We start from the raw sequence: 23,212 nt of genomic DNA on the forward strand, positions 1-23,212 counted from the left end.
TCAAGTGGAAGCCTGGTGCCCTGCTACCCCTTCGGGGGTGACACACAAGCCCACGGACTCGCGACACCTGGCGTGCCCGCGGGCTCAGGGCAGAGGCCCAGTTCTCTCAAGGAGCCTAATTGCTGTGCGACTTTGGGTCGAGCCTAGCCTCTCTGGGGCTCACTTTTTCCACCTGTGGTTCGGGGGAAGCCCCGGGCGGGTTTATTTGTAAGTCTACTGCCTCCGGCGTGTTTGAAAGGCTTCCGCACCCTTACCTGAAAGCAGCTCCCTACCCGGCCCGGGCGAGGCAGGTTATGTAACAGGGCGTGCGAATGGGGTGTGCTTGGGGGAGGGGATGCGCGGGGCGGGGCGCCCGCGGCTATTCCGGGCGTCGCTATTTTTAGCCCCATTGATGAGGCTGAGTCCTCCGCCGCAGCAGTCGGGATTCCGGAGACGTCAAAGGGCGCGCGTCACGGTCCCCGCCCGCCCGCCGGGGAAGGCGCGCCGGGACTGGGGCTGCGCGCGGGCGGCCGCAGGCTGCGGGGGCGGGGGGCGCTGCCGGAACTGCGGGCGGGGGGCTTCCCGGGCTGGGGGCGCCCGGCCGCGGCGGCGCCGCTGCAGGAGCTCGAGGTGGCGGCGGTGGGACTGGCAGGGCGCTCGCCGGCCAGTCATGGGTGCCGCCGCGGCACAGAGCGGCTGGGCGCGGCAGGGGCGCGACCCCGGAAAGCGGGGGTACAGAGGCCAGCCGAACCCGCCGGGCCAGGTGAGGGGCCCGGGAAGGGGTTCCAGCGGGAGGCCGGGAGCCGGGACCTTCGCCGGTGCTCGGGGACTGGCTTGCAGCCACGCTGGGAGCCCGGCTTGGAAACTGGGGAGTGGCGCGGGGGGGGGGGCTGGGTTCCCCGCGGGACCTGCTGTCTCCGAGTCTGCCCCAAGTGCGACGGCCAACGCGTTCTCTCCCCAGCCCGCCAAGGGTGGGGTTTGGCCCGCGAGGGGCACTGGAAGTGGCCAGGCCAGAGAAATTCCTTCCACTTCCCCGCCGGCTGCGGGGAACAGGTTCCAGGAGTTCGAGAGCCTGGCTGCCAGCAGAACCAGCCCGGGGGAACCCGCCTCGCGCTGCAGCCCTTCGTGGAATCGAGGGGAGCGTCAGAGCCTGGAGGGGACCTCGCGGGATGGGCCTTGACGCTGGGAGTCGGGCTCAGCCCGTGTCTCCCAGGCGGGTTTTTCTGCCTCTGGTTCTTCGGAAAATGGCCTAGTACTTGAGAAGAGTGTTGAGAGCTCCTTGTCCTGGGCACATTTCTTTTTTATGCCTGTGCTTTTATTTGATAAGGTGACTCGGTGGACAGGAGAGATCTGTAGAGATGGTTTACAGAACTTTTAAGTCTGGGTTTTGAGGCAAGCATTACAGACACGCTAGGAAAACACAGGCCGTGCTTCGGTGGGTAGGTTCCCAACAGATAAACCCAAGGGCACTGATGCATTACAGGGCTGCTGTCTGCCCGGACTGGGGTATAGTGGCCCCAAAGCTGATCTAGACCTACTCCAGGGAATGTTTAGGTCGTGACTTGGATGAAGACTTAACAAGAAAGCCAGCTGCCTCTATAATGACCTGGAGCTGAGAGAAATGACAAAAGTGCAGTAAAATAAAAAAGAAGATTCTGGGTCATGGTGTTGGGGCAAAAGAATGGGCCAAGACCAACAAGATGAATGTGACTAATGAGAAATGTTGAGCCTGTGCAAGAGGAGGTAAGAAAGTCAGCTCTGGAGTTCAGGCCCAAAGGCTCACCAACCAGGCTCCCAGCTTTCCACCTGCTCTCTGGATAGGCTGCTGTGTGGAACTGGATCTCTCTTCCTACTGTACCAGTCCGAGGAGGGGGTTGGGAGCAGGCCTGGGCCTGGGAATCCTGGATTCTATCCCAGGTTGCCAGTTCTTAGCTGTGTGATCTTGGGCAAGTTTCTTTACATTTCTGGGCCTGCCTTAGGTTTCTGTTGGTGAAATGTGCACCATAATCCCTTTCTCATAGCATTATAAGGCTGAAATGAGAAAATGCATAAGAATATTGTCTACCAGCAACTGTCAGCTGCTGTTGCTATTGTTTCCAACTTGAATCTACAACTTAACATTTCTGTTTTTATGTTTTTTTGCTTTTTTTTTTTTTTTGGTACCAGGGATCGAACTTGGGTCCTTGTGCTTTTGAGGCAGGCGGTCAAACCACTGAGCTAAATCCCCAGCCCTGCTGTTGCTGTTATTAATAATAGTGGTACTGGGGGCCAGGAATTTAGCTCAGTGGTTTCACTGCCTGCTGCACAAGCGCAAGGACCCAAGTTCGATCCCCAGTACCAAAAAAAAAAAAGAAAAGACAAAGTAATAATAGTGGTACTGTGTACTCATTTCCAAGTAATAGCATCAGCCAGTGCAGTGCTTGTGTCCAGGAAGCTACGGGAAGGATCACCTATGTCTCGTTGCAAGGGGGGAGTTAAGAAAAGACTCAAGTCTTAACTCAATAAGAAGGATTAGGAGGAGGTTTCTGGTGGGTCTATTCAGGAGGGGTTGACCTAGAATCTGGGGGAGGAGGGGTTTGAAGTCAAGTTCGTGACTCAACATAAGGAAGGACTGGACGGTTTATCCCAAATGAAAGGGTCAGCTCCTTAGCTGGAATGTCCCCCCATCTGGCTCCTCCTTCCAGCCCAGTTTCCAGGGAAGCTTATAGTCCCCCTGTGTTCCACCAACAGCTGGATCCTCTGGTGCTGAGCAGTTTAGTGACGGGCTGCTGTGTTAGTATACCTGTAGTGCAGTTGGGTAGGTAAAGATAAAGGGCGAGCAAATGAAAAACAGTCCTATGGAGAGAGTGAAAATAGGTTAAGGTGGGGCATGGGGTGAAGGCTCTCTGAGGAGTTGGGAGTAGAAACCTGATTTATGGGGAGGAACCCCCCCAGTTAGATGTGACTTCCCAGGCAGAGGGACCAGCCAGTGCCAAGGCCTGGGTGGGAGGAAGGCCCATGTGACAAGGACATGGAGGGGAGGGAAAGTGAGCAGGCGAGGCAGAAACTGAGTACTGTACCGAGGACAGGTCTGCTGCTCTACCACTTCCTTGTCCTGGAGCCACTCCGCCCTGGGTTTGCCCTCTGCTCAGTGCAGATGGCAACTGACCTTGGCTCTCTCCCTCATTGGGATCTCCCAGGGTCCTGGCACTTTGCTTTGCTCATTCTCTGTGACACACTGCCCAGCTCACACTAGCTTCTCAGTAAATGCTTGTGCTGTGACTGTTGAGGGAGGAAGGTTTTGTTTTATTGCAGTGCTGGAGATTGAACCTAGGACCTCCATATTGAACTGCATCCCCAGCTCTTTCTGTATTATTTTGAGACAGGGTCTCACTAAGTTGCAGGCTGGGCTCAAACTTGCAACCCTCCTTTCTCAGCCTCCCCAAATCCTTGGATTACAGGCATGTGCCACTATGCCTGGCTGAGAAGTTTGACCTGGGACAGGAGATGGGATCAGATACCTGTTCTATGGTGTTATGAATCACCTGAGCACCAGCTGGGTTTTGGGCTATTGTTCTTGTTCTCAGACACAGGGGTAGAAGACCTGGGTGTTCAGGTGGGCCTGGTGGTAATAGGTGATGTTAGGGCCTCCCTAACCTTCCTCCCCAGGGAGGTTGGGCTTCTAGCCTCTAACAGACCCATTTCTGAGGTACAGGAGGATGACATCACTCTGGGAAGCAAATAATGCACAGGCTGGGGCAGGTTTGAAGCCTCAATTTGCCTTCTCTTTGGGATTGGAAATGTTCCAGTTGTTCCAGTCTGATCTCCTTTCCCTACTTCTTACCTGTGCCCTTCCCTTCCTGTTCCTGTTGTACCCACAGGTATGTGAGGGATGTTGGCAGCTCTGCAAGAGAAGGCGTGGGTAGCTTATAGCAGTGGAGCTATCCCTGGAGTAGGGATCAGGAGCAGGAGGATAGCCAGGACCCACCCTTGGGGCCTTCTTCCTCTGGCGCCCTCTGCCTCCCACCACAGACAGATCCATTTCTCTTTTCTCAGACCTCATCTGGGCCTCAAGGGCAGTCCAATAGCCATGGCTTGGCTGGTCTTGCCCTCACTCTGGGCCCAGTTGAGAGGAGAGCCCTGAACCAAAGTGGAAGAGGGGAGGGGAGATGTGGGGTCAGGGTACCCTGGCTGATGCGGCTCGGGCATCAGTGAGGTTGGGGGAGAGCTGAATAGGCTGGGATTGGAGGACACAGCTGGCTTCTGCTCCAGGAGAGACCGGGTGCCCCAAAGTGGTTTGGAATGGGAACTAGAATCTGGGGTTAGCTTTGTCCTCATTTAGTTTTTCCCAATAATGACATATATCGCATGTATTTATTAAGCACTGTTCTGTGTCCTTTACAATATTAACTCATTTGAAGCCTGATGTTAATCCTATGAGTGTTATTTATTTATTTTTTTTTAGTCATCAGGGTCTCAATGTGTAGTTCAGGCTGGCCTTGAATTCACTATACAGCCCAGGCTGGCCTTGAAGTTGCTGTGCAGCCCAGGCTGGCCTCGAACTTGCAGTGATCCTCCTGCGTCTGACTCCTAAGCGCTGAGATTACAGAGATCTGCCACCACACCTGACAGTTGTTAATTTTAGACATCCAGATTACAGATTGTCATTATTTTTTCCTCCTTTCTTCCTTCCTTCCTTCCTTTCCTTTCCCTTTCTTTCTTTCCTTCCTTCCTTCCTTCCTTCCTTCCTTCCTTCCTTCCTTCCTTCTTTCTTTCTTTCTTTCTTTCTTTCTTTCTTTCTTTCTTTCTTTCTTTCTTTCTTTCTTTCTTTCTTTCTTTCTTTCTTTCTCTTTCCTTTCTAGACAAAGTCTTTCTGTGTAGCCCAGGCTTGGGCTGGAACTCACAACAACCCTCCTACCCTAGCCTCCTGAATGCTGGGATTACAGGCGTGAGCCAGATTGTCATTTTTACAGATGAGAAATGAGAGGCAAAAAGAGATTATATCATCTGCCCAAGGGAATAAGTGATAGAGCCTGTATTTGAACCCAGATAGTCGGACCCAGTAACTGCTTTTAACCACTCCAAGTTGGGCCTTCCTGTTTGGGGACTGGAGTCCCTGAGAGCCCCATTACTTGGATTAGAAGGCAAGGCTGCTTGATATGGGACATGGAGCCCTTGTCTTCTGGGGGGTCTAAGGCCTTGGGGTTGAGCTGGTTTCCCTATGGCAAGAGGATAGTTCTGCTCTGCCCTCACAACAGCTGCATTCTCTCTGCCTACCACGTGCCCTTTCGTGCACATTGAGGACCTCGGGCTGAGGTGCTAGGTGCCTAGGCTCTGAGATGCTGTCTGGCCATACCTCACATCACCCTGACTGGACTACCTGGAGCATGGGCCCCAGACCAGAGCCCAGACAGAGAGGTCCAAGGGCTGGTACTTCCTCCTCATGGCCCTCGTCCTGCCCCCCCAGCTCTGACTCCTGTGTCTCTGGCTGTGTTGTCTCCAAGGGATATCTGCTGGCTGCTCTCCCTCTGCTCACACTGACTCTCCCTCTGTAGACCTTCACTGTGAACAGAGGCCCGCCCCGGCCCCACCCTGGTATCCTGGCTCCTGCCAGGCCCCGAAGGCCAAGGCTGTTAGTCCATCCTGAGTGGTAAGTGCTGCTGTCTACCATTGCATGCCTCTGGGACCTGAGAGCAGGTGGTGTTGGGGGGCAGAGGTGGGTGTCCCTGAAGCCAATGTGGTTTTGGGGGCTGGAGGGCAAGCCTTAGAAGAGGCAGTGGGTGAAGTGCTGCTCAGGGGAGATCTGATTTCTTCAGAGGTGAGTGTATTGTAGGGGTGGAGATGGGAAAGCCTTCTTTTCTTAGTAGTGTAGGCTGGAGGCTCTGGGCCCAAGTGACATGGGCAGGTGAGGCAAAAGGATGACAGCTGCTCTCCAGGCAGCACGTGCCTGGTTCCAGGAAGCGGTGACTATAGCTGGGGGGCAGGTAGACATGGTGGGAGGCTGGCCTGTGTCCAGGGAGTGGACACCGAATCAGGCAGTGCTGCGTGAAGCCAGTGCCTGGGCTACACCTCCCTCCCTGAAAGAGTGGTGACCGTCTCTCATTACCCTGGCGGACTGCAGGTCGGGGGGGGGGGGCTGTGTGGGGAGGCAGCCTCTGGTTCCCTCACTGCCTTACACCCAAGCAAAGTTACAGAGGGGAGAAATGATTTCCTGAGGTCCTGCAGTGAGGTTGTGCATTCAGGCCTAGGATCCAGATCTGCTGGATTCCTGGCAAGCCCAGGGCCTGTCTGGTGGTGGAGGACACATCTTCCTTGTCTTGAGGGTACTTTCAGAGAAGGCACAAGCTGATCTGTGGGTGAAGGAATGGAATTTCCAACAGACTTTTTCCTGGGCCCCGAGGTCCTGGGATGGGGTTAAGGGGTTCCATGCCTGAGAGAGCTGTACTTTGACCTGGCATTCTGGACAGGGGCCCTGAGACTCCTCTCCCTCCTTTTCTCCTTCCCGGAAGAGAGGGCCGTCTCTGAGCAGCAGCCCCCCTCAGGCTTAGGCGATCCCAGATGGAGCAAGAGCTGACTCAGTGTCTCCCCCCCCACCCTCCAACACATTGGCTCATGTGGAACTGGTGTTCAAGGTGCAGAGTCACTGAGAGGTGGCGGGGATGGGAAGGAGGATGACCAGTCTGAGCCTGGATGGGAGGAGGGGAAGCCTCAGGAAGTGGAGCGTCTGGTGCTGGGAGCCCGGCTGCCTGTGCACCTGGCTTTCTGAGGGCAGTAGGCTCCATGCCACCAACCTTGTGCCGGGGACAGGGAGAGGAGTTACTGTAAGTGGAAGGGATAGGTAGGTGTTCCTGGTCAGCTGGAGATCTGGACTTAGGAAGCACGTGAGTCAGGATGACAGCAGTGGTCAGGTATCTCCCTCCACTCAGCCCCCACTGCTAACTCCAGCCCAGACCCGGAGTCCCAAGCACCTAGCATCCCTTCTGGGTACACAGCAATGCTAGTGGGCACAATTCCTTGTGTTTACCCTGTTGTCTGGGTGATAGTGGTGATTTGGTGGAATTCCCATGTTGAATATACTGCCAAGGCCACCCTGAGGGGCTGTCAGCCAGAGCCCCATGAGTGCTAGAGCTGTTGGTCTTGTGACGTGGGCACCTGTCTGCCAGGCCTGGGCATGGGCCCAGGGTCATGCTCACTCTGGGGCTCCCATCAGCTGACTATTTTTGGGTTCTTGCTGACCTGGGCCAAAGTCAGGCCCCAGCCAAGAGGGCCCTGAGGCAGCTCCCCCCATCCCCAGAGGCCGGCTCTGGTTTCTGCTATATAAACAGAGGAGGACACACTGGCTTGGAGATAGTTCCATATCCTGAGCCCGCTCAGCCGGTACAAGGCCTCAGCCTGGGAGGACAGGCTAACCGGGTAGTCGAGTCTCTCCCTGCAGGGCTCCCTGGGGCTGTGGGCCGAGGTCCTGCGGACCTGGATTCTGCCTTTGTTGTCCAGGCTCTCTGAGAGTCAAAGCGGACGGTGGGGAGGAAAGCTGGTAAGTGGTGGGAATGGAGCCGCTGAGGCACAGGAACTGGGGTGTTTTGATTTGTTTCTGTTGTGACTGTCTTGCCAAACCCTTTGGCCTTGAGAAGAGGAGGACGCAGGCAAGGACGGCCGGTGTTCCTGAGGAGTGAGAGTGCAGCATGGCCACAGTTGGGTGATGAGCACTGGATCTGGGAACACGCTGGGGCTGAGAACCCAGAGATGTAGGAATAGGTGACGTAGGCTGTCTTCCTCCTCAGAGAGCGCCCTCAAGGGTCTCCGACCTCCTCTTTCTTCCACCTGGCCTGGATAGGGGACTGGTCACTCAGGTGGGAGGGACATACAAATGAGTTTGGTGGCCATCAGAGTTCCTGAGGCTTGGTTTGGAGTGGGATTCCAAGCCCCCCAGCTGGGTGGGACTGGGCAGCTGGGCTGGGGCTTGGCCTCCTGCTCACCCTCAGCAGCTGGCTTGCTCTCCTTATCTGTCCGGCTTCCCAGCTGCTTTTGGTGCCTGAGAAGCAGGGCTGGAGCAAGGCCTGGCAAGTCCCCCAGCCAGCTTGCCACAGACACGCTCCCTGGGACCTGGGCCAGGGGCTTTGGCCTGGCACAAGATTAACGGCAGCTCGTTTCATGGGAGGCTCTTGTGCACTCCGTCTCAGCTCTCAAAAAAAAAAAAATTTTTTTTTTTCCCCTTTCTGAACGTGAGTCTCTAAATGAATCCAGAGCCTGTGACTAAAAATATGTTAACAATAGGAAAGTACATCAGACTTTCCGCTGGGGCTCGTTATCAGAGGATTTTTATTTTGGAATTTGAAATTTTGCCCATGGAGGCTGGGTGGAGCCCTTGTGGAGGAGTGGGGGAATCTGGTGGGTGTCTGTGTTCTGCAAGGTGGTGGGAGACCCTTCAAGTGCAGGCAGGACCTGGCCAGGAGCCGAACGGACTGAGGGCACAGAGGGAGCTGTGAGGGGATGCAAGTGAGATGGAGGCAGCCTTCTCAGGAGAACTCTGGTCTTACCTGTACTTTCCAGTCTTTAAACTGTTCTTCCTGAGGTCTTATCTTATTCCTTTATGCCGTACGGCTTCGGGGAAGGTGGAGTCTTGAAATCAGTGGACTGAAGATGGCCTCCGTGGCCATGGACTGACCTGAATTATCCAGCTTTCCCCGGAATATTAATTGAGCACTTGCTCCATACAGAGCCCAGAATTTTCTCAGTGCTTGGTGGAGCCACATCCCTGGACACACTCTTCTTTCCTCTCACTCAGCCCTAGAGGGGGACAAGCAGAGATAGTTCTCAGAGTGGAAGATCTACTGGCCTTCCAGTCCAACCAGGACCCTGGTTTGTCACCCCCACACCCTATTCTGCTACAAGTTCCTGGAGTCCAAGCTCTAGTCAATGCTCCATGTCAGTGCTGAGGAAATAGTCTCAAGGAAGGCAAGGGACTGGCTCTAGGTCACAGAGGCTTGCTGGCCCCTGGTGCAAGATGCCTCTGGTAGCTCTTCCTTCTTTTGCCTCTGCTGAGAACTGGGGATGGGTGGGTGTGGGACCCGCTAACCTGCCTATATCTTTGGGTGCCTGTTGGTGGGGAGACAACTACATATGTGGTCAATGGCAGGTCGGGGCGAAGGCCAGGTAATGAGAGCCAAAGCCTGGGCCTGACCCTTCAACCACAGTCCCCACAGCTGTCCATGGGAAACAGGCAGCCTTCCCAGCCCGTGGCACAATCCCCCTGCCCACTGCCAGGGCAGGAAGAGGAAGTTGCTGGGTTAGGGGTGGCAGCGAGCCCTGGGGCTGAGGAGGGGAAGCTCCTGGGGATCACTTCTCGGTGGGAGGAAGCAAAGCTCACTCCTTCCGCCCTCTCCACGGGAAGAGAGTAGAGGCCCATGGGTGGGGATGGTCTTGGTGAAAGCAGGGCAAGTTCCTGCCCTCTGCTCAGCAGGGGTGGGGCCCAGCCTGGGGGCACAGCGTGGGAAAGGAGGCATGCAGCTCTACTTCCTCCATTCCCTGTTTACTGAACCTCATGCCCACTTTCTTGGCTGGGGAAAGATATTGGACAGTGGCTGCCATTTGGGGGCCGCACCGGCTCTTTATTGTTGAGGATGTGTAAAGGTCCTCCCACCAAGGTGGAGACACAGTGCCCCTAACCTTTGTGTTGTTCACACACTGGTGGGGGAGACAGGGGTCCGAGCTCAGAAATCCCTGGGCCTCAAGTATACTGTGCTGGCAGACAGCATGTAGGCCCTGTTCTGATGTAAGATGTGGCCCCTCCTAACTCTAGTTGTGCTCTGAGTATCTGCTGATAGAACAGATGCGTAATGAGTAACAGCCACTTTGATTTCAGAAACATGCCCTTGAATGAATTTGTACTCAATAAATTCCAGCTGCATCGGTATCTGTTTAAATAAATATGTCTCACCAGGTGTGGTGGCGAATGCCTGTAATTCTAGTATACTGTAGGAAACTGAGGCAGGAAGATTGCAAGTTAGAGCCCAGCCTGGAACTTGCCTCAAAAAAAGAAAGGTGGTGTAGGGTATGGGGTGGGGGGTGGAATGTAGCTTAGTGTGAAGGCCTTGGGTTCAGGCCCCAGTGCCACCAAAAAAAAAAAATGAATGAAGAAATATATATGTGTGTGTGTGTGTGTCTCCCACTTAGTTGTGACTGTTTTTTAAAATAAACTTTTCTTGGGGGGAGTATAACATACATACAGAAAAGTAAATCTTAGGAGTATAGTTTGAAGACTTTTCCAGAGTGAACATACTCAACATCCCATTGTCCAGATTGGGAAAAACACTTCCAGTCCCATCAAGGACCACTTGTAGGCACCTGTCGCAGGTCATGTGTGCATGGTTTTGTGGTGCACTTAGAAGCATCAAGGACCTTGCAGCCCAAAGCCATAGCCTCAGAGTCAAGACAGTGGGTCAGCATGAACCTGAGAGTTAGAGGACCTGAGTTTGAACCTGCCTTTAAGTCTCTGTTTCCTCCATCATAAACTGCAACTTGTAATTCCAAACCTGGAAGAATGTTAAATAGAGAAATCCATGTGAGGGGGCCTGGCTCAAAGTCCCACCTTTGAAGATCAGCAGGATTCAGATAGAGGAAAGAAGAGAAACATGTGCTCTGTGGGTGAAACATCTCGTGCAGAAGTGGGCAATGGGAACCTTATCTGGGGCCCTGGGTGGTGAGGTAGAATGGGAGGCTGTGCCATGGTATGGGGCTTGACTGGGGTGGGGCTGGTTTTTGTCTCTAACTTGACATCTTCTCTTCCCGTCCTCCTTGTGTTACAATGGCCTGGCCTTACCTCCCTCTCTTCATTAAGGAGAGAACTGTTCATTCCAATTTTGTCCTTGAAGGCTGGATTTTGAAGGTCCATCAGTGGTCTCTGTTTCATCCAGGACCAGCTGTCTCTCTAAGCCTCCCAGTGTTTACCTCAACTTTCCCTGAAGTTCTGCTTGGCTGGACTCCACCCCTCCCCCCGCAGAGCCCCAGGCCACCCTCCCTGGGGGACCTCAGAGGAGCAGGGATAAAACCTGGGATCCCCAAGCCGCTTTTGCCTTTTTCTCATCAGTGTTATGCTAGAGGTTCTACACAAGTACCTGCAGGGTGACTCCAGCTGTGTTCCCTTTTTCTCCTTATTTACAGCACTTGTTTTTAGAGTATGGCGTATTCAGACCCCATCATGCCTGGCTCCCACAGCATAGCCAGGTGGCAGCTGTAGTTCCTCACCCTCCACTGGCTTCAGGGGAGCAGTCTGCAGCCTCCACAACTTGCTCCAGCTCAGAGAGATGCTCAACCCTCAAGACTGAGCTAAAGCTGAGTTTGAGCACAAACTGGTCAGGGTGCAGTAGTACACCTGTCTTTACTGGATGGTGGGAAGAACATTCCCTTGGCTGATTTTGCTGAGATAATAAAATTATTTTTATTTTCTGAGGAAGGGCCTGCTGGGGTAAGGAGGAATCTAGGGATGGGGTTAGGGAGGTGAGGAGCCAGAGGAGACACAGCTAGGGTTGGTTTCACCAGCACAGACCTGCTGTGTGCTCTGGAGCGAAGATGCTGCTCTTCTTGGAACTCTTGGATCCTAACTTTCAAACTCAGAGGACTTGAATTATAGTAGTGCTTTCCAACATTTTAAAAGCTGTGGAATCATTTTCCACAAATATCCCACAAAAATCTAAGTGAAATCTCGTGCAAAAATGCAAGAAAAAGAAAGACAAAATTTTGGCTGAGGTGGAATGAGGATTCTGGACACGTCCAATTGACACTATCCTGCCCACCCTTCACCTTCATCCAGGTGTCCTTGAAGATTTTTGTAAGATGATTTGAGAAAATCTTGAGCACTCAGTGGACTCTGTGGGGATTGCATCTTGAATAGGGGAGCTGTGGCAGGTTATGACCAGATCCTTGGAAAGGTCAGTGTCATATGAAGCTTGCTCCATTTGTGGTGGGCAGTGAGGCTTTGAAGACAGGCTGGTTAAGGATTCTTTCCCTTCTGTGCATGCAACAGATGCTCTGATCAGGTGTGGTGGTGCACACCTGTGATTCCAGCACTAGGGAGCCCGAGCCAAGAGGATCTACCCCAAGTTCAAGATCATAGTGAGTTCAGTGTCAGCCTGAACTACCTAACAAGAAACTTGTCTCAAAAACCAAAAAATGACAGATGCTCTGCTATGGATCTACACCCCTATCTCCAAGGGTAGTTTTCTTTTTTTTGGTACTGGGGATCAGAACTCAGGACCTTCCGCTTTCCAGACTGGTGGTAGCACCACAAGGGTAGTTTTCTTAACAGGTGTGGACCAGAATGTCTGTGTTGTGGGCTTCAGCCAGCAGTAGGAACCTGGAAGATGGGGGGATACAAGAGATGGTGCAAAAGAATTTAGGTAAAGATTAACAGTTGCATGTGAGGCATCAGGAGCAGAGATGGGGTGTTGGGGAGGGGGTGCAGAGATGATAAGCTCTGCCTGGAATAGTTTGAGGTGCTGGTGGAAATTTTGAGTGGGCAGAAGTAGGGGCTGGAGACAGGGTGTGGGAGACTTGATGGGAGGTGAGAGTGGGAGTGAGGGGCTGCCGTGCTTAGGGCAGAGGGAAGTGCCATAGGGCATCCGGATGAGGTCAGGACAAGCTCAGTGGCAGCAGAAACTTTTGCTGGCATTGATTTACCGGGAAATGAGAGGAGATCCCAGTGGAGTGAGTGTGTGGGGCCGCTCTGGTCGACGTTAGCCCTTCCTTCCCCCCTTACCTTTGATAAAGGCTCCCCAAGCCTGGGGTGGGATGGGGTGGAGGCTTGACAGCCGGACCAGGAAAGGCTCCAGGTGGCTGCAGCCTGGTCTGTGCCCTGATAGCCCTGGCGGGCCCTTCTCCGCTCCACGGGGCAGGTGGTAACTGGTCAGAGCTGCTCTCCCCACCCGTGCTGGAGGCGGGGTGGGAGGGCAGGTGCTCCCTGATCCTGGACCAGGGGCGGAGGTAATGGCAGGAGGGTGTGAAAAGCCCCTAGAAAGGTAGTGCGTGGACCTAGTTTCCACCCGTGTGCCACCACCTCGCTGTGTAACCTTGAGCAAATGCCATTATTTCTCTGAGCCTGTTTATTTATAAAATGGGGAAGAGTTGGCATGAGTTTGAACAGATTTCTCAGGCTCCACCCTGTTCTGAAATTCTGTAATTTCCCAACTAGGGTGCATTCACCCTGTAAGGGACTGGGGAGGAAGGGGGTGGTGAGAAACCAAGTACAGTGTGTGGAGCTGAGCCCATTGGCCCAGCTCGGGTCTGGCAAACCCCTGCCTCGGGAAGGGACTTTGCGGGCGAGATGATTGGAGGGAGTCAGCATGGGCTCTGACTATCGTCCGAGTTTCCACCTCTCAGGCAGAGCCATGCTGGGGAAGACCTGTCAAGCGCGGCCAGCTGTGCCCTGGGCTGAGGTTGGGGGCGCAGGCTCCCCAGGGTGTGCCCTGGTGTTGCCCGCCCTTGCTTTGGACGCCCAGACGCTGCAGAGGGTGACACCCAAGGGCTGCAGGAAGGGCTGGGAGGGTGCAAAGGCGGGGCCGGGCCTGAGGGTGAGGAGAACCTGGTCTGGGGAAGCCCTGGGGCCGCGGCACTAGAGCGCCCTCTCTTCGGGCTCTGGGCCTCTCAGCCGGTTATTTTGGACCTAGGGGCCCCTACTGGGTCCTCGGTCCAGTGGAGGGAGCCTGGTGGGTCTGGAAGATGCTATTTTTAGCCGGTGCGGAGGGCGCGAGGAGACTATTTATAGATCAAACAATCCGCGCTCCCTGCGTCAATGGAACCCCGCGTGCGTCACGCGCACAGACATTCCAGGCCCCCCCCTCGCCCCGCCCCCTCGGGCTCCCCGGCCCCGCGCCTCCCCCTGGCCGCCTCCCGCCGGAACCGCACCGCCCCCCGCGCCCTTGTATGGCCAAAGCTCGCCCGGCCGCGTGCGTCAGTGGCGCCCCCGCCCCTCCCCGTGCGTCACGGAGCGCTTAAGAGGTGGGTCCGGCTCGCTTGGGGAGCCCCAGTGGCGGAGGCTGCGAAACTTGGGGGAGTGCGCGAGAAGGACTGCGGAGAGCACGCGGGACCAAGCTGCGTTTCGGAGCTCTGGTCCCGGGCAGGAGGAGCAGGATCCGGCCGGGTAGGTGCCCCTGCGGGAGCGTGCATCTTTTCTGGGTGGTGCATGAAGGAGATCGGTGTTCGCGCGGGCAGAAAAGGTGTTGTAGAGTCGGCTTGCAGGAGCGTGGTGAGAGTGTAGTTCTGATGTTGGGGGCTAGTGGCTGGAGCCGGATGAGCACCCACATCGGAGTGGAGTCTACTGGATGAGGCCGTGGGTGGTTGGAGTGGCTGCAAGGTGGAAGCCGCAGGGCGTTGGGGTTGACGCCAGGAGTGGGGACTTGTCCAGCAGGCAGCTGGACTTAGTTCAATCTCCCAGGGTGCCCAAGTAGGCGCTCGGCATTCTGGACTTGATGCTGGCGGGGCGGGGGGGGGGTGGTGTCAGTACATTGGGGAGAAGGTACACGGCAGAACTCCCGTGCTGCTGGGCTACTCCTGATTCCAACTAGGATTCCAATTCCAAAAGGATCTCAGGCTGTCAGCCCCTCATCCCATGCCCCAATGTGTGCTTGTTTGTGTGTGTGTGTGTGTGTGTGTGTGTGTGTGTGTGTGTGTGTGTGTTCTAAGCACTTTAGAGGCAGTAGTTTAGTTTGCAGGGATTTCTACTTTGAACTTTTTGCCTGAATTCTGTCAGGATACCTCTGGATTACTGAAGGAAATGGCTAGGCTGGTGTTGGAATGGTTGGAGAGGTGTGTCCTGTATGTTGGGATATGTCTTTTAGAGTCAGGGTCAAGGTAGCTGGAAGCACAAGGATTGTTTTAGCTGTGGCTTGGATCCGGTAAGGCGTGCGTGCGTGTGTGTGTGTGTGTGTGTGTGTGTGTGTGTGTGTGTGTGTGTCTGTCTGTGCAGAGATAGATAAGGGGAAACGTTTTTCCTTGAAACCTGCTTGGAAGTTGCTAAGTGCTACCTACCTAAAGGATCCTTCTGCCTCCCATTCCAGCTCCATACGATGGTCGCCTCTGTACCCCCTCCCCCAATAGTCTCAGTTGGATTTTTCAGGTAGAGTGCAGTCTGAGGCTTGTTCAGCCTAACAGGTGCAAACCACAGTGTTGCCAGGACCTGCCTGAAGCCGGATTCTCCCACTCCCTCCTTTAACCCCACCTCTTCCTCCTCCGTGTGGGGTGCCCCCCCATGGGACTATCTATAGATCCTTACCTCCTGTTGCTGAATACCTGCACAAGGGGGTGGGTGTTGGTGGGGGTTGATCCGGATGTGGGACGTCCTAGTAGAGAAACAGGATTTGAATGAGGTTGAAACAAACGCCCAGTCCCGCGTGGCTGCCACTATTCTTCCTGCCCCCGGGCCCATCCCTGCCCGGGCTGTCCTAGTGCAGGCGACGTGGCTACCCTTATCTCCTGCAGGTGCTGTGTGCCTGGACGGCACCACTGGGCAAGTGGGGGCAGAGCTTTGAGGGGCTCTTTTGTCTTGGTTGATTGTGTTCCAGGGTTGGTGTGCTGCCCTGGCCAAGGCTCCTGGGGTTGTGAGAGAAAGGCTGGGGTCAGAGGGCTTCCTGGGTGGTTAGCCAGGAAATGGTAACAGCCTTTGCCCCATCACTGTCCCCTGTGATCATGGTACTCTCCATTCCAGCTTGATTTCTTACTTTTGCTTCCTGGATGGGGGCCAGAGTTGTGTAGATCTCATACATGACAGTGGGGAAGGAAACTGTCCTGGAGCCTCCTTTGCATGATTTTTGGCCAGTGTGTGAATTGAAGGGTCTCCTCTGGATGAAATATCTATTCCTTCATGTGCCTCAGAATTAGGGCTATGTAACCCCTTTACCTGAGCCCCTAGATGCTTCAGGGGCACAGACATTTAGGGCTAGACCCAAGCAGGTGCAGGATGTCTTTGATCCATCTACTGACAGGTTTTTTTCTTTCTGCATAACCACCTTAAGACTTTTGTGGGACTCCAAGAGTTCTCTCATACAAATAACCAGGAAGCTAGGAGTGGTGGCACAGGCCTGTAATCCCAGTACCCAGGAGGCTGAGGCAGGAGGATTCCCACAAGTTCAAGGCCAGCCTGAGCTACATAGAGAGACCTTGTCTCAAAACCAAAAACCAAAAGTAGCATGGAAATTCCTCTGAGGGACTGTTCCTTCCTCTGGACATCCAGAGGGCTGTTCTCTTAGCCCTTTGCTTCCCCCTTCACTCCTCTCCAGCATTATATGGCCTTTAAAGATCTAGTGCTGTTCGGAGCATGGTGGTGAACGCCTATAATCCCAGCACTTGGGAGGCTGAGGTAGGATTGTCACGAGTTTGTGGCCAATCTGGCCTACGTAGTCAGTTCAAGACCAGTCTGAACTATATAGCAAGACCCTGTCTCAAAAGAAAAAAACAAAACATCCACAAAGATCTGGTGCCAGTTACCCAATCCTCTGAGGAGCTGGGGATGGTGAGGAGGCCTGTGTTCCCTGTTCCCTTCTTCTTTGCTTCTGGAAGCATCCCAGGCAGTACAGAGTGGGTTCCCGGGCCCAGATGGCAAGACTGGGGTGTGCGTGGGATCTGCTGCCTTTGCTCAGCATGCAGGGTGAAGGTGGAGGACAGGCTCCAGTGGTTGTACTGCTACTGGGGCCGCCTTACATAGCTGGACCTGCACTGCTAGCCTGTCTTCTAGTCCTAGAATGTCCACCTTCCTAGGCACCATGGAAGAAGGGGCATTCAGAGGGTGGAGCATACCTGGGAATATTCCCAGGAAGTACCTGGTTGGAGAAACAACACATTTGCTCCTGGGGGCTGAGATGGGGCTCCCATGACAGCCTTTTCCATCCCCCCTCCCAGCCCCGACTCACACCTTCCCTGGCTGGGGAAGGGCCAGAGGCTGGAGGAACACAGCTTTGCCCTGCTCCAATAGAGAAATGCTGGCCGGATGCCTTCTCTGGGGTTCCCGGGCTGGCTGGGGTGTGGCTGGCCTTCCATCTGAGCCCACTCAGGCAGGGGTCAGGATTCCTGGGTTCTGGGCTGTGGCCCTGGTACCTCTGTCCCATCCTAGGCCTGCCAGGTGGCTGACCCGGGCCTTCTGACACCAGGCTTCAGGCTTCGCTCACTGACTCCTTTCCTTCCCTCCCTTGGCCTCTTCCTTCTGTAGAGATGCCCTGTATCCAAGCCCAACATGGGACACCAGCACCGAGCCCAGGACCCTGTGACCACCTGGCAAGCGACCCCCTGACCTCTGAGCTCAGCAAGCCCACCATGGACCTGGCCAGCCCCGAGGCAGCCCCTGCGGCCCCCACTGCCCTGCCCAGCTTCAGCACCTTCATGGATGGCTACACAGGAGAGTTTGACACTTTCCTCTATCAGCTCCCGGGAACCGTCCAGCCATGCTCTTCGGCTTCCTCCTCTGCCTCGTCCACATCTTCATCCTCGGCCACCTCTCCCGCCTCTGCTTCCTTCAAGTTTGAGGACTTCCAGGTGTATGGTTGCTACCCTGGCACCCTGAATGGCCCACTAGATGAGACCCTGTCCTCTAGTGGTTCTGACTACTATGGAAGTCCCTGCTCAGCTCCGTCACCATCTACACCCAGCTTCCAGCCGCCCCAGCTCTCTCCCTGGGATGGCTCATTCGGTCACTTCTCCCCCAGCCAGACTTATGAAGGCCTGCGGGCATGGACAGAGCAACTGCCCAAGGCTTCTGGGCTCCCACAGCCACCAGCCTTCTTTTCCTTCAGTCCCCCCACTGGTCCTGGCCCCAGCCTGGCCCAGAGTTCCCTGAAGTTGTACCCCTCGCAGGCCACCCATCAGCTGGGGGAGGGAGAGAGCTATTCCATGCCAGCCGCTTTTCCAGGCTTGGCACCCACTTCCCCAAACCTTGACAGCTCAGGGATGCTGGATCCACCTGTAACCTCAGCCAAGCCCCGGAGTGCAGTTCCAAGTGGAAGTGAGGGCCGCTGTGCTGTGTGTGGGGACAACGCCTCTTGCCAGCATTATGGGGTCCGCACCTGTGAGGGCTGCAAGGGCTTCTTCAAGGTACTATGCTACCCTGGGCCTGGGGACAGGCTGGTCACTCATCCCATTGGGGTCTTTGGTGGGTCCCCTTGCCTTCTCTTTCCAGCTAGTCCTATCCTGTAGGAAGGCAACAGGCTTGCCAGATGGGCCACTTTCCTAGGGCCCTACAGATGCACAGGCTGGGACCCTTCATTCACGGGGCCAGGCAGGGCCAGGACGAGGGGACTACAGAGGGCTGGAGGGGTGAGATAGGTTAGAGGTTTTGGGCCTCAGGGGTACCCAGGAGGGTTCCCTGTCCTGGCCACCCTTCGGGTCTCTGCCCATCCCCCCCAGGTCCTGGTGGGAGGGGGCCCCAGGCACTCGTGTTCCTGGCATTAGATGAAAGGATCTGGGCAGAGGGTTTGGTTCTTGAGCACTGGGGGTGGACTTGGGAACAGGCTGTGTATTTGTCCCAGTGCTGGGTGCCTGCTTAGCTTCCCATCCCCACCCCCAGCCCATTGCCCTCTCCCGTGGGTCCCGAGGAAGGAGCCAGTGGACAAGCTTGTTAGAAAACACAAGTGTCTGGACTGCTTGGGGTGGGAGGTCCCTACCCCCTAGTCTTGGTCCCTGGGGTCTTCCTCTGGAGGCAGAAGCTGCCCCAACATCTCTGGGACTTCTACCCTCCCCTGTAGCTCTCCCTTCCTTGCCACCCAAATGTTAGAAAAATAGCGACGAACAGAGAACGCTTTTGTCTGCGTCGTCGTCGGCAGCAGGATCTGGACAGTCCCCTCCTCTAGGCTTCCCCCTCCCCACCCCACATTCTGACAGCCTGTTCCGTGTTGCCCCCCCTCAGCGCACAGTGCAGAAAAGCGCCAAGTACATCTGCCTGGCAAACAAGGACTGCCCTGTGGACAAGAGGCGGCGGAACCGCTGCCAATTCTGCCGCTTCCAGAAGTGCCTGGCTGTGGGCATGGTGAAGGAAGGTGGGTGGTGGGACAGGGCCCAGAGGGGAAGAGGTGGCCTGACAGGGTGGGGCAGGGTCCCCAGGCATCTGCCCTGAAACCCTACAGAGCAGGGCAAGTCTGCCCTTCGGTTCCACTCCCTCCAGACCCATGTGCCCAGGGGGAGGCAGTGTCCACCTGCCTGGTTAGTGAAAGAGGTGGTAGGGGAGGGCCTTGTAGGGTTCCTTGGGTCTCAGGGGCTCTGGGTCTTGGGTCCTGAGGTTCTCAACAGTAGTGGGTGTGTACTGCTTGGGTTGAAGTTCTCCTCAGATCTCTTCCTTCCTCACCCCTGCTCAACCTCTTTGCAGTTGTCCGGACAGACAGCCTGAAAGGCCGACGGGGCCGGCTACCTTCAAAACCTAAACAGCCCCCAGATGCCTCCCCTGCCAATCTCCTTACCTCCCTGGTCCGGGCACACCTGGACTCGGGGCCCAGCACTGCCAAACTGGACTACTCCAAGGTGAGGCCCTGCTTGCTCCGCCCCTACTTGGGGAAGGCTGCTGTGAATGCGTGTAGTACCTTTGTGCATGTTAGGAGAGGCACGCTCTCTAGGGCAGCTCATCGGAAAAAGAGGAGCCCCCTGTGGGCTGACCAGATGGAGAAGTGCCCCTTCGGCAGGCAGCCAATTAGAAACGCATGCTTCTTCCAGGAGCTGCAGCTCTGGATTGAACGGGGGAGCTGACAAGCAAGAGCACCCTGTGTTCACCCCAGATCTGGGCACACCAGCGTGTATGGTGGCTGGTATGGGCGCTGCCAGCAGTGCTTACCCCGGGACCACTTTCCAGTTCCAGGAGCCGGTGCTGCCCCGCTTTGGAAAGGAGGACGCCGGCGACGTGCAGCAGTTCTATGACGTGCTCTCCAGTTCCCTGGAGGTTATCCGCAAATGGGCTGAGAAGATCCCCGGCTTTGCTGAGCTGTCCCCGGCTGACCAGGACCTGCTGCTGGACTCAGCCTTCCTGGAGCTCTTTATCCTCCGCCTGGCCTACCGGTGAGCCTCCTGCCGGCCTCCCAGCCTCTTCCCTGCTCCTGCTTCCCGTGAGCACCTGAGCCCTGACTGCTGTCTGCACCTCTCCCGCCAGGTCTAAGCCAGGTGAGGGCAAGCTCGTCTTCTGCTCAGGCCTCGTGCTGCACCGGTTGCAGTGTGCCCGTGGCTTCGGCGACTGGATTGACAGCATCCTGGCCTTCTCACGGACGCTGCACAGCTTGGTTGTTGACGTCCCCGCCTTCGCCTGTCTCTCGGCTCTTGTTCTCATCACTGGTCAGTGGCTGGGACCCAGCAGGGCCCTAGGGCCTGGGTGTCCGGGGCCTGATTGGTTCTCCAGAGGGAACTGTTCGGGAATTTGGGCAGGCTGGCATCTCACACTTCCTGTGCTCTTACACTGTCATGTTGGTGACAGGGACTGGAGGGGACTCAGCTTCATTCCACTCCAAAGTGGGCCTTTGAGTGGCCCTAGACTGCCCAAGATGCATCCATCGGTGCCATGTGTCTGGTTTAGGGTTTTGGTTTTTTTAAAAAAAAATCTCCCTATCAATCAGCTAGGCACAGTGGCACACACATGTAACTCCAGCATTTGGGAGGCTAAGGCAGGAGGATCACAGATTACAGCCCAGCCTGGGGTGCCTATGGAGTCTAACCTGGACTCCCTAGTAAGACCCTGTCTCAGAAAGATAAAAAGTAAACTGAAAACTAAAACTAAAACTCTCCCTGTCAATTACACAACATATAGGAAAGCGCACACATGATAAATGTTCACAAACCACATTTGTATAACCAGCCCCTTGGTCAAGAAACAGAGCATGACCAGCACCTCAGAAACCCTCCTTGTGCCCCGCTTCCATTACCGTCTTTCTGAGAGGTGGCCACCACTGATTTCTGACAGCACAAACTGGCCATACGTCTTGGGGACTTTGCTGCGTATGATTAGGCAGCATGGGCTCTGGTGTTGAATGGAGAGGTATTCAGATCTCTTATTTTATGAAGAACCAGAATATGCCCCCCCCAACCCTGTTTTCACTCAAATTCCACAGGGGACCCAGCCCTATAGAATAAAATCAGAGGCACTAAGGGCTGGAGAGGAAGTGGTGAGGTCTGAAGTCAGCTGTCCCTGTGCTAGCTGTACAACAAGCTTGCATGATGCCAGGCCTCCCCAGAACAGTCTGGAAAAACCCTAGCCTAAGGGCCGGGGATTTAGCTCAGTGGTTCCGCCCCCTGCCTCACAAGTGCAAGGATCCAAGTTCGATCCCCGGTACCAAAAAAAACCAAAACAAAACCCTAGCCTAGCCAGGAAACCTGGGTTAGAGTTTTATTCTCCACCCACCCCCACCCCACCCCCGGTACTGGGGATCGAACTTGGGACCTTGCACTTTCGAGATAGGCAGTGGAACCACTGAGCTAAATCTCCGGCCCTTTATTTCATTTTTGTGACCTTGGCCAAGTCATTCATGTTCACTGGGCCCATATGCCTCCCTTGGAGTGTGAAGATTATGAGTGTCCCTTCTGATGAGGCTTGAAAATGGGCTGTGGGAACACACTCTGGCCAAAGGTTGGTCGCTGCACTCGTGGAGGCCTGGGGGAAGCCGTGTCTTCTGGTGGCTGGTCCTTGGCTGGGTGTCTGATCCTATACCCTTCTTGCAGACCGGCATGGGCTGCAGGAGCCGAGGCGGGTGGAGGAGCTACAGAACCGAATTGCCAGCTGCCTGAAGGAGCACATGGCAGCCGTGGCAGGTGAGCCCCAGCCAGCCAGCTGCCTGTCACGTCTGTTGGGCAAACTGCCCGAGCTGCGGACCCTGTGCACCCAGGGCCTACAGCGTATCTTCTACCTCAAGTTGGAGGACTTGGTGCCCCCTCCACCCATCGTCGACAAGATCTTTATGGATACCCTGCCCTTCTGACCCTGGCCCCAAGCATGTGTGCACGCCTATGTGCACTCTTACGTCACCCCACGTGCCTTCAATCCACGGACCCCCCAGGGCATCCTCCGGCTTGGGCTCGGGCTGCAGACTGACGCACCTCCTGCCCTGCTCTAGGAGGTAGCAAGGAGCTCAAGTCCTGGGAAGGGGGATGCATTCATGGGGGTGACCCGACTGTTTGTCTTATCCCCCCAGCCCAGCCCTGGCCTTCATGTTTTTTGTAAGATAAACCATTTTTAACACATGCCGCTGTGCTGTAAATAAGCCGAATGCTGCTGTAAATACAGGAAGGAAGAGGCGGAGGTGGGGGCTGGGAGGAAAGGACGGGGCCCCCACCAGCCCGGGCAAACCTCGCCAGCCTCCTTCGACTTGCTCCCTCTTCCCACCCTCCTTCCACGTGTACATACACTGTCACTCAAGGAAGAAGACAAATGACAGATTCTGACATTTATATTTGTGTATTTTTCTTGGATTTATAGTATGTGACTTTTCCGATGAATATATTTAATATATTGAATAAAAAATAGACATGTAGCTAAAAGTGGGATTGTCTGCCTCTGACATCCACTACATACATCCATGAGACATGAGACAGAGGAGTGGCTCTGGGCGGGTCTTGGATGTTACCAACTTGAACTAACAGGCCTCAGTTTCCCCGTTTGTAGAAGGCAAATCATGCTGACACCTGCTTCGTGAGGCTATTATGTAAAACGTTTGTGCTGTTTTCCTTTTTTTTTTTTTTTTTTCCAGTACTGGGGATCGAACTTAGGACCTTTCGCTTGCCAAGCAGGTGCCATGCCTCTGAGCTAAATCCTCGCCTGTTTCTAATGGGTGGAAAGTCTCCACTACCCCCCCCCCCCCAGGGATTTGATTGAATCCAGGGCCTCACAATGCCAGGCTATTGCTGTGCTGCTAAGCTATACCCTCAGCGCTCTAATTCTTGGGTTTCCACATCTGTGAAAAAGAATAGACCCCCCCCCCCCGCCTCACAGAGCTGTAGGACTAGAGTGTATTTGTATAGTGCTTAGCATGGGGGTGGGTAGAGGAGAACTCAAATCGGTAGTAGCTAATGTTGCTTAGTTTAAATTTTGTTTCATCCACATTCTCAACATTCTCCCTACCCCTGCAGCAGGCCCCATATAGCTGGTATCCCTGGTCTTGGCAAGAAAATTGTTCTGAGACTTTCATCTATGTCCAAGTGCCTCCGTACAGGTTCGACTCTTTCCCTAGCTCATCAGTTGCTTAGTCAGCTGGCTTAAAAATGCAGATTCCTGGGCTCTATTCCTCAGAGACAGATTTGTTGATGGATGAGG

General features: G+C 55.0%; 2 protein-coding genes across 3 annotated transcripts; both read left to right on the forward strand.

The window, feature by feature from the left end:
- Window positions 1-308: 308 nt before the first annotated feature.
- Window positions 309-15,206, forward strand: LOC147821536 (uncharacterized). Its single transcript, XM_087199980.1, has 3 exons — window positions 309-742; window positions 5,514-5,608; window positions 11,119-15,206. Exons 1-3 carry the CDS (start codon window positions 335-337, stop codon window positions 11,129-11,131), a joined length of 516 nt encoding a protein of 171 aa, XP_087056106.1. The 5' UTR covers window positions 309-334; the 3' UTR covers window positions 11,132-15,206.
- Window positions 7,293-22,440, forward strand: Nr4a1 (nuclear receptor subfamily 4 group A member 1). 2 transcript variants are annotated; one of them, XM_004862916.4, is made up of 7 exons: window positions 7,293-7,492; window positions 17,153-18,030; window positions 18,842-18,971; window positions 19,298-19,449; window positions 19,775-19,977; window positions 20,069-20,247; window positions 21,625-22,440. In XM_004862916.4, exons 2-7 carry the CDS (start codon window positions 17,155-17,157, stop codon window positions 21,879-21,881), a joined length of 1,797 nt encoding a protein of 598 aa, XP_004862973.2. In that variant the 5' UTR covers window positions 7,293-7,492; window positions 17,153-17,154; the 3' UTR covers window positions 21,882-22,440. The 2 variants fall into 2 exon arrangements, with proteins under 2 accessions (XP_004862973.2, XP_004862974.1); XM_004862917.4 differs by lacking the exon at window positions 7,293-7,492 and adding an exon at window positions 13,348-14,092.
- Window positions 22,441-23,212: the final 772 nt, after the last annotated feature.

The sequence above is a fragment of the Heterocephalus glaber genome, unplaced genomic scaffold (genome assembly GCF_053883595.1).
Source record: "Heterocephalus glaber isolate CG9 unplaced genomic scaffold, H.glaber_assembly_v1.0 deba00001733, whole genome shotgun sequence".
In the NCBI taxonomy this organism is placed as follows: Eukaryota; Metazoa; Chordata; class Mammalia; order Rodentia; family Bathyergidae; genus Heterocephalus; species Heterocephalus glaber.

What these genes read in the sequence shown, in the direction of transcription:
- LOC147821536 (XM_087199980.1), top strand. Translation starts at nt 335, where the DNA reads ATGCGCGGGGCGGGGCGCCCGCGGCTATTCCGGGCGTCGCTATTTTTA. An exon ending in AGCCGAACCCGCCGGGCCAG is followed by an intron (nt 743 to 5,513) that starts GTGAGGGGCCCG and finishes CTCCCTCTGTAG; the next exon opens with ACCTTCACTGTGAACAGAGG.
- Nr4a1 (XM_004862916.4), top strand. Translation starts at nt 17,155, where the DNA reads ATGCCCTGTATCCAAGCCCAACATGGGACACCAGCACCGAGCCCAGGA. An exon ending in GCTGCAAGGGCTTCTTCAAG is followed by an intron (nt 18,031 to 18,841) that starts GTACTATGCTAC and finishes GCCCCCCCTCAG; the next exon opens with CGCACAGTGCAGAAAAGCGC. An exon ending in ATCCTCCGCCTGGCCTACCG is followed by an intron (nt 19,978 to 20,068) that starts GTGAGCCTCCTG and finishes CTCTCCCGCCAG; the next exon opens with GTCTAAGCCAGGTGAGGGCA.